Consider the following 15,963-nt stretch of genomic DNA (forward strand, 5'->3'; position numbering starts at 1 on the left):
ACCTTAGTGTCTCCAGCCGGTGATGTGGTCCTACGTTCTCCAAATGAGGCAAACAGGGTTAAGTGACTTGCCCAGGGTCACACATAACTAGCAAAGTATCTGAGGTCAGATTTGAACTCAGGAGTCTTCCTGATTCCAGTCTCCACCATCTATCTACTTCGCCACCTAGCTGCCCCAGTTCTCCCATTAGCACTACCCCCTTTTTTAATCACCTTTTTTCCTCCCCCACCCCAACCCCAACTGCCAAAAGGCATGTAAACCTTAGGAAAATTGTGTCATTGCTTAGTAGCTAGCTAGCTCAGACACTGCTAGAGTGGATGAATTAAGAAATATCCTTCCTTGACCCAAGAATTGGTTCCATCTTGTCAAAATGTATCAATGGGAATAATCTTTTTTTAGAAGTTTCATCAAAAACTTAATATAGAACATCATTTCAAACAATTAAACTTGCTTAATGACTATTTACTCTTAAATTAATTCTATCACACTTTCACTTCCTTCTTCTACATCCCTGTCAGAATTCTGTCTGTTCATATTCTTCCAGTTCTGCTTTCTTCACGTTGCATCGTTTTGTAAAGGTCTTTCCAGATTCCTTTGTATTCCCTCATCTTAATTAATTGCATTATAATATTCCATTATGTTCAAGTACCATGATTTATTTAACCATTCCCCTGTAATTGGGCACTAGTTTTTTTTTTTACAGTTTCTTTCAATCATACATAAGGGTGCTATGAAAATCTTTGAACAGATAGTTCCTTTTTCAAAAAAAAAAACAAAACTTTTCAGAGCATATACCCAACAGTGGAATTATTTTGTAATAGGTTATTTTTGTAACTTTTACTGCATACTGCCAAATTACTCTTTAAATTTTTTTTCAATTTATTATTTATTTTTAGTATTCTTTTCTTTTTTAATTTTGCATTCCAAACTCTGTCCCTCCCTTCCACCCCATTCCCCACCCACTGAGAAGGCAAGCAATATGATATGAATTATAAATGTGAAATCATACGAAACATATTTCCATATTAACCATTGTTGTTTGCTGTTCATTCATTTCAGTCATGTCAGACTCTCCATGAGCCAGTGTGGGGTTTTCTTGGCAAAGATACCGGAATGGTTTTCCATTTCCTTTTCTAGTTCATTTTACAGATGAGGCAACTGAGGCAAATAGGGTTAAGTGACTTACCCAGAGTCACACAGCTAGTAAGTGTGTGAGGCTAGATTTGAACTCAGAAAGAGGAGTCATTGTGACTCTAAGCCCAACACTAGATCCACTGCGCCACCTAGCTGTCATATTAAAAAAAAAAGGCAAGAAAAAGAAAGAAAGTGAGAAAAATTATACTTCCATTTGCACTCAAGAGTTCATCAGTTCTCCCTCTGGAGATGGATAGCATTTTTTCATTATGAGTTCTTTGGAACTGTCATGGATCAATGTATTGATCAGAGTATCATCTTTCACAGATGAGTGTCATTACAACATTGCTGTCACTGTGCACAATGATCTCCCGGTTCTTCTCACTTCCTTTGCATCAGTTCCTATAGGTTTTGCCATATTTTTTTCTGAAACCATCCTGCTTGTTATTTCTTATAGCACAATAGTATTCCATCAACAATCATATGCCACAACTTGTTCAGCCATTCCCCAATTGATGGACATCCCCTCGATTTCCAATTATTTGCCACCACAAAAAAAGAACTCCTTTAAATATTTTTGTACATATAGATTCTTTTTCTTTTTCTTTGATCTCTTTGGGATACAGGCCTAGTAGTGGTGTTGCTGGGTCAAAGGGTAAACACAGTTTTCTAGCCCTTTGAGCATAGTTCCAAATTGTTCTCCAGAGTGATTCTGCTAAATTACTCTTCAAAAAGATTCTACGAGTTTACATTTCTACCAGCAGTGAATGAATGTACCTCTTTCTCCACAGCCTCACCAGCATTGTCTTTCATTGCTTTTAGATATTTTATTCCCAATTTGAAGGATGTGAGGTGGTAACTCAAAATTGTTTTCAATACTATCCGTTGGATTATTAGAGATGTCAAATATTTTCAAATATCATTGGGAATATCTTAACTTACCTTGTTAAGGATTCCTAATTCAATCACTTCTTAGTTATTTGCCATTTAATTCTCCCTAATACATCACTCCAGCCAAAAGGAGAACTCCCAGTACGTTAGGGACAGGTACTGAGGGATGTCTGGATGCATATCCCAGGATAATTTTCTCTAGCACTATAAAGAAGAATTAAGGTGTGTCCCCTTGAGTGTTTCATGAGGAGAAGTTGGGTTACCAGCTGTCACTTGGGGTATGCAACTTAGATAAAGATTTTTATTTCTTTCTTTATCTTCATCTCTCCTGACAGTTACAGTCAGACAGAGTCGCTTGTCACCAAAACTTAGTTTTTAAAAGCTTATCCACTCAGCAGCTGGTCTCAATCCCTACCCCACCCTCTGGAAAAGGACTACTCTGATTTCTTCAGCCCTCAAGTTGACTTTACCAACAAGCTTACTTTAGTCTTCTGAGGAAGACTTGTACAAGTCTCCATTCTTGCTGAAATTGATTTTTTAAAAAACCTGCTTAAGAGCAGCTCAGGAGGTGAGGCAACAATGTCCTTTAAATTTAGCATTGAGCTCCAGCCTTGAAGTCAGGAGGACTTGAGTTCAAATCTGGCCTCAGACCAAACACTTGACACTAGCTATGTGACCCTGGGCAAGTCACTTGACCCCAAGTGCCTTAAAAAAAAAAAAAAGTTAGCATTGGGGGCAGCTAGGTGGCAAAGTGGATGGAGCACTGACCTTGGAGCCAGGAGGACCTGAGTTCAAATCCAATCTCAGACCAGACACTGGACACTAGCTGTTGACCCTGGGCAAGTCACTTAACCCTAATTGCCTAGCCAAAAAATAAAAAAAAAAAAACTTAGCAGTGGCAGAGAAACAGACTCCCGCTGGCGTAAGCCTGTCAGACCTGTGGTTATCCCCAGTGATCTAATTTAATAAATTTAATTAAAGGTTTTTTTTTTAATACTTACTGGGTAAATATACTGTACCAGGACCTAGAAGAAACATAAAGGTTTTTTTTGTTTTTGTTTTTTGCTTTGGCAATGGGTATTAAGTGACTTGCCCAGGGTCACACAGCTAGTAAGTGTCAAGTCTCTGAGGCCAAATTTGAACTCAGGTCCTCCTGACTTCAAGGCTGGAGCTCTATCCACTGCACCACCTAACTGCCCCCAGGAAACAGAAAGTTTAAGTAAGATGTTGCCCTCAAGAGCTTACAGAGATAAGGCATAGAACTGAGGCAAAGAGGAGTAAGTGACTTGCCCAGGGTCACTCAGCTAGTAAGTGTCTGAGAGTAGATTTGAACTCAGGTCCTTCTGACTTCAATGGGGGCACTCTATACACTACATACCTAGCTGCCCCAAGGCATAGATACATAAATAACTATAATATGTAATAATACCATATAAAAGCTATGAGCCAGTAAAGAGGTATAAAACAAAGTGCCATGAGAGGTCTGAGGGGGAAGGTTGTTCCTAAACGGAGAAATTAGGCAAGACTTCATGGACAATAAGGACTACAAGAATTAAACTTTTTAATTTTATTTTCAATTAACAAACATTTATTTTCTCTCCCTTTTACCTTCCCTTCCCCACTGAACAAAAGAGAGAGAGAAAGAGAGAAAGAGAGAGAGAGGGAGAAGAAAACCTTTGTAATAAATAAACGTAGTCAAATAAAGCAAATTCTCACATTGGCCATGTCCAAAAATTCTGTGGCTTGAATCCATCCCCCCTGTCTGGAGGTAAGTAGCATGCTTCATCTTTAGTCATCTGAAATCATGACTTGTCATTGCATCAGTTAGAGTTCTCAGACTTTCAAAGGTGTTTTTTATTTATAAGAAGAAATTTAACCTTAAAAAACATGAAGGTGAAGGAGAACATTCCAGGCATAGGACACAGTGTGAGCAAAACAAGGAAATGGGAAAGGTATGTTCTTAGCGTCAGCAGTCATTGGGCTGGGGCCTGGATTATCTAGAAGGGAATAATATGAAATAATACTGTAAAGGACTGGAAAGGGCTAGACTTTGGAAAAGGCTGAATGCCAGACAAAGGAAACTGAATTTTAATAGACAGTGGGTAGCCACTAAATGTTTTTGAGAAGACGAATGGCATGGCTATTTGTTTAAAAACAAATTTTCAGGCAATAGGATGAGAGTTGGACTGGAGGGAAGAGGGAGAAGACAAGAAGACCTTTAGAAGCCTATTACAGTAGCCAAAGATAATGGTAATGAGAGCCCCAAAGCCTCTGGGCTGACCCAGTAAGGTCATATTCTCTCATTTGGCCCACTGCCCTTACCTGTAACAACTCCAGGAAAGTCTCCAAGTATAGATTAGGTTTAGCTTGTCTCTACATTTCGCCAAATATTGGTAACAAGGTTCCTTTCTGCCTTATGATACACAAGATGACAATATGGAGATCAAGGATGGCCCAGCCTGTATTTCAACCCACAGAAAATGAGGAAGACACAAGGCAGAAGTCTGTAAACGCATACATGCATACATATGTACATATATACACATACATGTATATATGTATATGTACACACATGCATATATAATAACACCAATATTCCAGTGAGTTCCTTTTTAAAGAGATCTCTGAGGGTTTAGATTTCCCTAGAAAGAAGAAGCTAAGCAGTAACATCCTTTCACATCAGACCCATGTCGAAATAATTCACTAACATAGCAGGGCTGTCATGGTCCTATTCGAGAATGAAGGACAAACAACTATAAGAGCAGGGCATGGCGAGGTTCAGATCTCTTCCTCCCCTTCATGGAACAGGTGGCATTTAAGTTGGGCTCTTAAGGATTAGAAGAAATTAAACTTTTTGTATGATACAGCTTTCACCCTTCAGCTGAAGGGGCCATGTGGGTGATCTTCTTTCTCCAACATAGGATTCTCTTCAGGGATTATGTGGCCCCATTGAAATCTGTTTAAAGACCCCTTAGGGCCCCATGGACCCAACATTAGGAACTCCTCCCTAGAAAGTTACAGAAGTTGTCTGTTTCCTCAAAGATGGCAGAAGTGCACATGTCCCTACCTCCCATGGCAAGGGGTTTCCCCTTACCTTTCAAACAAAGGCTTATTTTGTAAACTCATGACATTAGTTTGGCAGCTCCCTAGATTGATCAGGCAACTCCCCTGATCAAATCCATTACCCTAGGATAGTGGCAGTGGGAATAGAGAGGAGGGGACCAATTCAGGAGTTTTGGGAGTAGAATGGACAAGATAATAGAAAGTGACAGGAAGGGAAGTAAAAGAGTCAAAGATAAGAAAAGGTTTTGAACCAAGGAGACCATTTGGGAAATAGAAATAGTGAAATCATAAGGAGAAGTAGGTTTGGGAAGAAAGAGAATCTCAGTTCTCATGTTGAGTTCGAGGCACCAGTAGACATCCAGATAGAGATGCCCCATCATCAGCAAGAGAGATTGATCTGGGGTTGGCTCAAGAAGGAAGTCTGCAAAGAGATAATAGTTGAAGTCATAGAAGAAAATGAGATTCCCAAGTGAGTTAGTGTAGCAGAAGAAAAGAAGAGACATACTGTCTGCCTTAAGGAATGGGGTGTAAAAAGGAATCACCAAAGGAAAGTGAGTTTTTAGAAGGAAAATTGGGAGAGTGTGGTTATCTCCAAAAGCCAAAAGGAGGGAGGGGGAGAGAAATAGATAGGCAGAGACAGAGAGAGACAGAGAAGGGGAGGAGGGAGAAAAGGAGGAGAGAGAAAGGGAGGGAGAGGGGAAGAGAAAGAGAAGGGGAGAGGGAGAGAGAGAGAGAGAGTGCTTCCCATAAGTCAGGGAGAAACTTAAAGGACATTCCATTTCCATGTTTATGTTCAGGCTGTTTCCAATGCCTAGAATGCCCTCCCTCCTCACCTCTGCAGTGTAGTCAGTCAACAAGCATTTATTAAGCTTGGAAGGGGCCAGGATATACAAGGCTTTAAATGCCAAATAGAGGATTTTATGATTCTGGAGTCAACAGGGAGCCTGAGTAGTGGGAGTCGGTAACACGTTCAGACCTGCGCTTTAGAAAATCACTTTGTCAGCTGAGGGGAGATGGATTAAAGTGGGAAAGAGACTTGAAGTAGGGTTACCAACCAGAAGGCTAGAAGAATATAGGTCATTTTTCAAAGTACAGCTCAGATGCCATCTCTTTTCCTGACCCCTCCCCCCAGTCATACACAACTCCACAAATATTTTGTATTTACTTATACATGTTGCCTCCCCCCACCCCAGCCCATAGTCTTTGATGTCAGGGACTGTGTGATTTTTGTCTTTGTGTTCCTCCTTCCCTCCCCCCCCCCCAGTTCCATCCTATGGGACTTCCCTATCCCCATGAAATCACATATCCAGTCCCAATCCCAGTCCACAACACCTAATGCAGTGCCTGACATGTGTCAGGTATTTGATAAATGCTTGTTGAATTGAGTAATAGGAGAGTCCTGCAGGAAGTAGACAGCTATCTTGGAATGAGAAGAAAATTTGTTCCATGAAACAAATGAAAGAAAGAAAAAGGCAAATCGGGCCATTTATATCTTTTTTTCCCCCTTTTTTACATGAGGCTGAAGAAATGAGGACAAAGTTCAAAAGCAGGGAAGAAAAAAGAAATTGACTAGATACAGGGGAACAAAAACTGAAGTCAAAATCAGAAGAGAAAATGGGCAGATCAGATTACATCACGACCCAAACCTGTAGGTGAAACCTTAAGAGTTTAGAGCTAGAGACTATTCCTCTTGCCTGTGGGCACCAAGCTCCACATTTGGTTGCTGACTAATAGTTATTCTGGCTACAGCTATCATGCCATAGGCTTAAATTTCCTTTCTCTGCCAGAGATACCCAGAAATGTTCATGACTCTGCACTCCAATCTTATCAGTTGGTAACTGTGTATGTTAGCCATAATGCCAAGCACTGGGGATGCAGAGAAAGATGAAAACAGTTCTTGCCCTCAAGAAGCTTACATTCTAATGGTACAAACAACCTATAAATAACTAGGTATATACGGAATAGATGGAAGGCAATCTGAAAGGTGAAGGCATTAACTTTAGAGGAATCAACAGTCTCTGTTTTCTTGCTCCCCATTAGGGACACTGGAGGCAGAGCAGTCAGGATGGGAAATCTAAGATGCTTAGAAAGCCATTTTGTTAGGATCAGATAACTGTGAGAATAAGGTAATGCTGCCACAGAAGGCTGGCCTCCCCCAAGGTGAGCCTACTCACTTGAACTGCTGCTAAGACACTTGGCCAGCCCCTTGTCTTTCAGAGTTCTCTCAGTGACTGCAGCCTCCATATCAAAGGTCTCAACTAATTCTAGTAGCTTTCAATTATATTTGGAAAGGTAAAGCTTAGGAGTTCTTTCCTTTTTTGTGTCATGGATAGACTAATGAAGTCTAGTGATCCCTTTTCAGAATATTGTTTTGAAATGCACAAAATAAAATACAAAGGAAAACCAATCATGCTGAGATACATCGTGTAGACAGGAAGAGGCCAACCACACGCTGTATAGCTGCTGTGGGCACAACTAGAGTAATTTCAAAGGAGTGATCACCAAAAACTATTTTAAGTTACCTACCGCAAGCGTAATGTGATATGAAGATATTTCTATTTTCTATTAGTGACAAAAGTCACAGGTATTGCTAATACTGCGGTTTGTTGCCTACATTTATAATTTAAGGAAATGCTCGATTTCAGTTGGAGGTTGGTGAAAATAAAGATTCATTTATTTCTCATCCAAGTTCATGGATCCCTGGAAATCTTTCAGTGGACCTCTTGGGAGTCTGTGGCCTAGCTCTGTAACTCAGGCATTCATGTCCCCCATGTCCTGTCACCAGGTGCTGTCCTGAAGGCTGTCCTCTTCCATGTACCACAACATATGGGAACCATTCTGGTCTTTGAATCCTGCTCACACTGAACCTATATGTTAGCAGTAACTCAATCTGTGGCATTTCACCTGCCTCCTGAGCCTCTTTGGCCAGATAGCAACCCAAGTGGTTTCTTTAAAAAGGCCAGTTGTTCACATATTACAAAACAATCCATCCCCCCATTTCTTACTCTTCCCCACTTCCCTCCCCCCCCAAAAAAGTAACAACCCTACCCACCAAATCTCTACAACACACACATACAACCATGAGTCAAGGGAGATGAAGGGACTTGGGGAGCCCAGCCTCCTAGAATTAGTAAGGAGGTCAGCAGGAAGAAAGCCAAAGATCAGGTGGGTCTGTCTCTTGGGTTTTCCTGACATTGCATTCTCTGCTGTATTTTGTTGGCTATAGCTCGTGCCAAAGCTGTCCAGAAACTACCTGAAGGAAGGCTACATGGAGAAAACAGGACCAAAGGTGGGTCTACTGCTAACTATTTTCTACCACAAAGGACAATCAGATACTTTCATTGTTTTTTGCTGGGGCAAATGTGATTAGATTAGAGGCAGACAGGTGGCACAGTGGATAGAGTGCCAGACCTGGAGACAAGGGAGATTGGGGTTCATAGCCAATCTCAGACACGTAACTGCTGTGCGACCCTGAACAAGTCACTTAACCTCTGTCTGCCTCAGTTTCCTCAGCTGTAAAATAGAGATCGTAATAGCAGCTACCTCCCAAGGTTGTTGTAAGGATCAATTGAAATGATAGTTGTAAAGCATATAGCACAGTATCTGGCACATAGTAAGCACTCAATAAATGCTTATTTCCTTTTCTTCCTTCTAAAAGATGGAGTACACTATCCAAAACAGATTCAGCCTGGAGCCCTGGTTTCTTCTTTGGCCCTTCCTCTTTGGAGGCCCAAACTGGGACTAATTTTTCTCTCATGACCACACTTCGTGAATGACTGAGTTCAAGGCTTGGTGGTAGAAGAAACTTTTATGAACATTAGGGAGGTCTTGCTGTCTTCCTGAAGCACTCATCTCAGATATGGCAGTGTCCCAAACCTGAGGACCATGATCCCCTTTGAGAGATCTAACAATTTTTAGTTGTTGAGTGGTTTTTTTCAGTCCCGTGTCCAACCCTTTGTGATCCCATTTGAGGTTTTCTTGGCAAAGAAACTGGAATGGTTTGCAATTTCCTTCTCCAGATCATTTTACAGTGGAGTAAACTGAGGCAAACAGGGTTAAGTGACTTGCCCAGGGTCACACAGCAAGTAAGTATCTGAGGCTAAATTTGTGAGGAAGATGAGTCTTCTGACTCCAGGCCTATTGTTCTATCCACTGTGCCACCTAGCTGCCCATCTTCTAACAATTATAACTATAAAAAAATAAAATGGACTTTATCAATGGACATTAAGCTTTCCTCCCCAGAGGCCTTCCAACAAATATTGGTTAACTACTTGTCAGGTATGTTGCAGAGGGGACTTCTATGCAAGTAGGGACTGGACTAGATGTTCCCTTGGTTCCTTTCCAACTGTGAGTTTCTGTGATTCTCTTACTAGCCAGGACTAGAAAACTTCCAGTGGAAAATAATTTGGCAGCAAAAGATTGAAATTTCATGGGAATCTCATTAATTTTGAACTGGCGGGGGGAGAGAGAAAATATATCTTAGAATCATAGATTCCTAAAATCTCCAAGCTGGAGGAAGCCTTAGCAATCATCTAGCCTAGCCCCTGACTTTTTATACTTGAGAAGACTGAGGCCCGAGGAGGGGAAGTAACTTGCGCACAGTCACAATATTAAGTTAATAGAATGGCTAGACCTAGAACCCAGTTCTCCTGACTCTGAGGCCAATGCTTTAATCATTTGTTTCTGTTTCTTTAGCAAACTGAAGGCTTCAAGAAACGCTGGTTCACCATGGATGACAGGCGGCTCATGTATTTCAAAGACCCTCTGGTAAGGGCACCGATACTACAGTGCTTCCTTTGAAACCGAGGATTTCTACAAGCATGACTTGCTGACTTCCAACTGTTACTGTGAGAGAACAAAAGGAAGACCACCTCCCCTTCAAAAAATGAGGGCAACATATGTCTTCCCCCCCCAAAAAAATAGTGATGTCCTGGCTTCCCTCCAAAAAATGGGGGCAATATGTCTTACTCCCTCCTTTATACCCCCGCCCAAAATGGAGGGGATATGTCTTCCTCCCTCTCTTTTTCCCCCAAAATAGGTACAAGGTATGTCTTATTCCCTCCCTTCACCACCCCCCCCCAAAATGGGGTCAATATATGTCTTACTCCATGCCCCAAAGACAGGAGCAAAATATGTCTTATTCCCTTCTTTACCCCCATGTCACTCCAATCCCCATGATTTTTCTGTGCCTTAGGTACTATGAAAAACCTTGAGAAACTTCAGGGCAGCAAATATAACCTATAGCCAATTTGCATGAGACTCTCCTAATTGATGGAGATTGATTATTCAATGCTCCAATACCTACATGAGGGGCAGAGTTGGCAAGAGCTTGAGAGAAGAGAAATCTAGGTCTTCTGGCTTCTAGCTTCAAGAGAAAAGACACTGGATTCCAGATTCTCTTCAAGGAAAGGTCTCTGAAGGGAAAGACCCTAGGAAGAAGCCAGCATGTAGAGAAGTGGACATTTCCTTCATGTTCCTATCCCCAACTTGCTATTACTAGAGACTTGAGGGAATTTCCTCCTGGGTGACACTATTTCTCCTTCTGGCCAACTCCACCCCTTCCCACAGAAGTGGAGCATTGAGTGAGTACTGGGCTTCCACCAATGAGGAGAATCTTATGCAAATGACTTTGAGTTGGGATTATATAAGTGGACTATTCTCTCCTCATTGGGCCCAGAATATGCTTTGTGGTTTTTTCTAATCAGGAACTTTTTAATCCTTACCCTAAGATCATCAAAGTAATAGCTGATATTTGTTCACAAAGCAATTGACATCGCTTCAGGGGTGGGGAACCTGAGCCTTGAGGCCACATGTGGCCCTCTAGGTCCTCAAGTGCTACCCTTTGATGGAATCCAGACTTCACAGAACAAATCCCCTTAATAAAAGGATTAGTTCTGTAAAACTTGGACTCAGTCAAAAGACCTCACCCAAGGACCTAGAAGGTCACATGTGGCCCCAAGGCCACAGGGTCCCCACCCCTGCATCTCATCCGATTTGATCCTCCTGACTACTCTGTGTGGTTGTGCTATTGTTATTCCCATTTTATAGATGAGGAAACCAAGGCTCAGGTAAAGGTGGGAACAGTGTTCTGAGATAATTTTCATCACCCACTGGTCTCCATGCTTATCATGGCCCACAGCCTTCTCATCAAGGATTCTACCTCCAAATTTGTTCCATGCTCTGGCTCTCCTCTAGTTGGGGAGAAGGGCTAGCTCTCATTGCAGGAACCATTTTTCTCAGTGGCCGACTGGCCACTGCTGTACAACAGAACTCAGTATGGACCCCAACAACTCCAGGTTCTATAAACTTCTCTAACTGGTCTCTGGACTCTGGGACCATTCCAAGGATGGGGAGGAGTTGTTAAGTCAAACCAATGCAATTCTACAAGCATTTGTTCTGTGCCTACAGTATGCCAGTCACTATATACAAAGTACTAGAGATACAGATACCAAAGTGAGTAGTCTTTGCTTTCAAAGAGCTTATGTTATATTGGGAGAATATGTATGTTCACAGATAAGTAAATGCAGGATATATGCAATGATTATATTCAACAATAATAGTATACACAATAATATTCATAACAGCATTTACATAGTACCTGCTATATGCCAGACACTGTGCTAAACCCTTTACAAATATTATCTCATTTGATCCTCACAACAACCCTGAGAGATGGGTGCTAATTATAAAATAATCAAGTAAACATTTATTAAGCTCCTAATATGTTCCAGGCATTGTACTAGGCACCTAGAATACAAATGCATAAAACAAAACAATCCTTGGTCTCGAGGACATTATATACAAGCTCAGTTAGATATGGAAGGCTGTTTGTTCCTCCCTATTCCATCCTGTCTCAGGTCCTGTACAGGAACCCCATTGTCCATAAGTTATAGAAAACTCTCAGGAGGCCCACAGTGGAAGCACTATAGGGATCAGGGGAGACCAGATAATTTCAGAGAGCCTCTCCTATTCCCGTAACCATAATGTATGATATTTCTCCCTCCCTGTTCCAAAGTTGCCATATCTTATGCAAGTAACTTAAGTGATTTCTACAGTCCTATTAGTACCTCTCTTCTCTTGCCCCCTCCCCCACATTTACCTGTGGTATCACCCAATAAGGATCTGAGCTCCAGCTTTTTCTGATCAGGATGGTAGCCTAGGAACCTCAATTAGCAACTGACCAAAAAAAAAAAAAAATGCAGTGACCAAGTCTGAGACTCCAACCTTTTGAAGTTTCTAGAATGGTGTGGCAGCCACTCCATCTTTACTTCCAATATCCATTATCAGAGGAGAAAAGCAGCCCTAAGTCTTGTCTAGCTCTGGAATATAGCTGCCAATTAGGGAAAATCAAGGTTCTTTCATAGGATTGGAAGTGTGAAGCTGGATGGGGCCTTAAAAGGTCATTCAATCCAACCCCTTTATTTTTCATAAAACCTAGAGAGGTTAAGTCACACCCACACAATGGGTAGCAGAGGCAAGATTGGAATCTGGGGTCTTAGAATGTTAGAGCTGGTGAAAGAGAGAGGAAAAAATGCTTATTAATTTTAATAATGATAATAAAATTAAATTTTTAAAAGAATATCAAACTGGAAGGGATCTGAGAATTCATATTGTCCAACCCTCTTATTTTACAAACCGAAATGAGTGACCCTAGACAAGTCATCTCATCTTGAGCTTTCCTTTCCTCATGTATAAAATAGAAACATTAATACCTGTACTACCAAGTAGTGACTATGTAAAGAAAGTACTTTGTAGATTCTTAAAAGTGCTATCAAAATGTGAGGCTTTGTTGTTATCTTTGACTTATTGAATGCTATTATGGAGAAGATGCAGTGTGGTACTTGTACAAAGGTGTTGTTTCAGACCAGAGACCTCATTGGTGTAAAGAACTGTTGTTATGAAAACCCCCTCTATCAATGCATACTTAACCTGTCTGTAATTTACAGTCTTCAAGAGTTGAGTGGCCACTAAGGGGATGAGTCACCTGCCCAGGTTCACAAAGCTAGAATGGGTCAGAGGTAGGATTTTAATCAGGTCTTCCTGACTAGATATGGCTTCTACTATAATGCCCCTTATCCAGACATTATATTTCACTTTTGTAAAATGTCAACAGCAGTTATTAAGTGCTATGTGCTAGGCACTGTGCTAAGCCTCTGGGGATACAAAGAAAGGCAAAAGACAATCTCTGCCTGATGGGAGAAACAGTCTGCAAAGAACTATGTACAAATAAAATATATATAACAGGATACATTAGAGTTGATCTCAGAAGGAAAGGGCTCAAGTTAAGGGGGATCAGGAGAGTCTTCTTAGAAAAAGCGGGATTTTAGCTAAGATTTGGAGGAAGCCAGGTAAGCCAGGAGGCAGAGATGAGGAGAGAGATCAGGGCACACTTATGCTTCTCAAAGTGCTTGCATTTACATTGCCTCATTTGATTGTCAGCACAATCTCAGGGGGTGGGTGGGAAGGGAAAGTATTGTTTTTCAGAGAAGGACATTGAGCTCTAGAGAGGTAGAGTAAGTTTAGGGTTACAGTGGCACACGGCCAGTTAGTGACTCCAAAGGAACCCAGGGCTCGTGGCTGGCAGGCCAACACTGTTCCTCCTCCTCAGCACTGCACATGAACAGGTATGGGCTCATGTTGTTGTTCAATCTGATCAGACATATCCAACTCTTCACAACCCCATTTGGGGTTTTCTTGGCAAAGATACTGGAGTGGTTTGCCGTTTCCTTCTCCTGTTCATTTTACAGATGAAGAAACTGAGGCAGACAGAGTTAAGTGATTTGCCCAGGGTCACACAGCTAGTAGGTGTCTGAGGTCAAATTTGAACTCAGGTCTTTCTGACTCCAGGCGAGCTTGATCCATTGTACCACCTAGCTGTTTGTAGGATCATAGATCGAGAGTTAGAAGGGAGCCCCTAGAATCAGTATAATCCAGCCTCCTTCATTTTACAGATTAAAAAGCCAAGCCTCAAAGAGGTTCCTCAATTTACTCACAGTCACCCAGGTGGTAATTGATAGAGCTGGAATTTGAACTCAAGTCCTCTGACTCCCAGTAGGGTGCTCTACAGTGCACAGCATTGCTATGCCTTGCTGACGAGTGTCTGCCTTAAGACCCAACTCAAATACCATCTTCTGCATAAAGGGAAGGGAAAAGGCATTTTTATAGGGCCTGCAATGGGCAAGGCACTGTGCTAAGCACTTTACAAATATTATTTGATGCTTGCAACAATCCTGAGAGGTAGCTATTGTTATGTCTTCCATTTTATACTGGAGAAGACTGAAGCAAAGAGGTTAAGTGACTCGCCCATGGTCACACAGCTAGTAGGTGTCTAGTGTCAGATTTGAACTCAAGTCTTCCTGACTCTGGGCCCAGCGCTCTATCCACTGCACCACCTGCATGCCTCCAAAAGCACGAAGGCTTTCCTGGTCTCTGCCCACAATTACTGGTGCCCTCCCTCCCAAACTACCCTGTATTTAATGACTGTGCATATTTATATTTATTTACCTTATATTTGTGTTGCATATGTGCTTGTCTCCTCCATTAGATACGTAGTAATATACTTAGAATGTGTTGAGAGTATGCATTGTGATATTATCCTTAATGCCCGACACATAGTAATAAATGCTTTCATAAATACTTGCTGACAGACTGATTTTCTCCTCCCCAGGATGCCTTTGCCAGAGGGGAGGTTTTCATTGGCAGTAAAGAGAACAGCTACACGGTTCTTGAGGGCCTTCCCCCTTCCACCCAGGGCCATCACTGGCAGCATGGCATCACCATCGTCACCCCCGACCGGAAGTTCCTCTTTGCCTGTGAGACAGAAGGTGACCAGCGGGAATGGATTGCAGCCTTTCAGAAAGTGATTAATAGGCCAATGCTGCCTCAAGAGTATGCAGGTGAGAGGGGCTGCCCCTGTTCCTGTTCACCTGGGGGGTAACTGGAGACTTGGGTAGTGGCAGGGTGAGTATTTGACCAGAACAAAAGCACGAATGACCTCGGAACAAGCTAGGAAACACAAGCGCGCTCAGGCACACACCCACACACACAAAATTTGGACCACAGAGGCGAGAAAACTCTCCTTCTCAAGGAAACATTTCCCTTTCCTCCCACCCCCTACCCCAAGGCTCCCAGGCCTATACCTCATTTCCTGCCCCACCTCCACATGGTGTGGGATCCAGCCCCTCTGGGAAGAGCTATTTCTCACTATCCATTTAGCTTCCTAGAGGAGAAGGGATGAGTCGACAAGCATGCTTTTACCTACTTTTTTTTTTTCTGGCCCTCTTAAGGTGTTTCTGTTTTATCATCTCATTAAGTTCCCATGTTCTCCCTCTTTTCATTAGTGAAAAGGAGAAAGGAGGGAAAGGGCAGCAAGGGAAGGGGGAGATGCTGCAATTCCGTAACCCTGAGCCTGGCTCTATGAGACAGGACCCTCCCCTGGGAGTATGGTAGTCATGGAGACCGAGATCCTGGGTTGAGTGTCTGAGGGGAGCTGAGGTCACCACGTCTTACTTTACGGTGGGTGTTGGCAAGAGGCTTTGAAATCACATCTTCCCCATTTCTCCTCGGTTTGGGGCAGCCTGTGAGTGACCAGGTTCCTCGGGTAGAAAGGAGACAGGAGCCCAGCAAAATTATAGTCCTTCAAAACCCATCCTCTCTGGGTTTCCAAAATCAAATGGAAACAGCTTTGTTTCTGGGGAGACGGTGTGGGGGGGGGAGCTTTTGGCAAAGCCATCTGTATAGGAGGAGTCACTGCTGCCATTGGGATGGTTATCTTCCTGTCAGACAGGGAAGGCATTGTGTTCCAGTTGTATCTCACTGTAACGGACTCTGTGTGTGTGTGTGTGTGTGTGTGTGTGTGTGTGTGTGTGTGTGTGT

The 15,963-nt window shown here is 42.3% G+C and overlaps 1 protein-coding gene across 2 annotated transcripts in view; it reads left to right on the plus strand.

The window, feature by feature from the left end:
- The window catches only part of LOC114052302 (arf-GAP with dual PH domain-containing protein 1), a 162,424-nt gene that overhangs the window by 141,194 nt on the left and 5,267 nt on the right, over positions 1 to 15,963 (plus strand). For both annotated transcript variants that reach the window (XM_027874850.1, XM_027874851.1), the window contains exons 8-10: positions 8,315 to 8,377; positions 9,784 to 9,855; positions 14,756 to 14,984. In XM_027874850.1, coding sequence (XP_027730651.1) covers positions 8,315 to 8,377; positions 9,784 to 9,855; positions 14,756 to 14,984 — 364 coding nt within the window. The remainder of the gene's footprint in view (positions 1 to 8,314; positions 8,378 to 9,783; positions 9,856 to 14,755; positions 14,985 to 15,963) is intronic.

The sequence above is a fragment of the Vombatus ursinus genome, unplaced genomic scaffold, assembly GCF_900497805.2.
Source record: "Vombatus ursinus unplaced genomic scaffold, bare-nosed wombat genome assembly UNPS02014807.1, whole genome shotgun sequence".
Classification (NCBI taxonomy): domain Eukaryota; kingdom Metazoa; phylum Chordata; class Mammalia; order Diprotodontia; family Vombatidae; genus Vombatus; species Vombatus ursinus.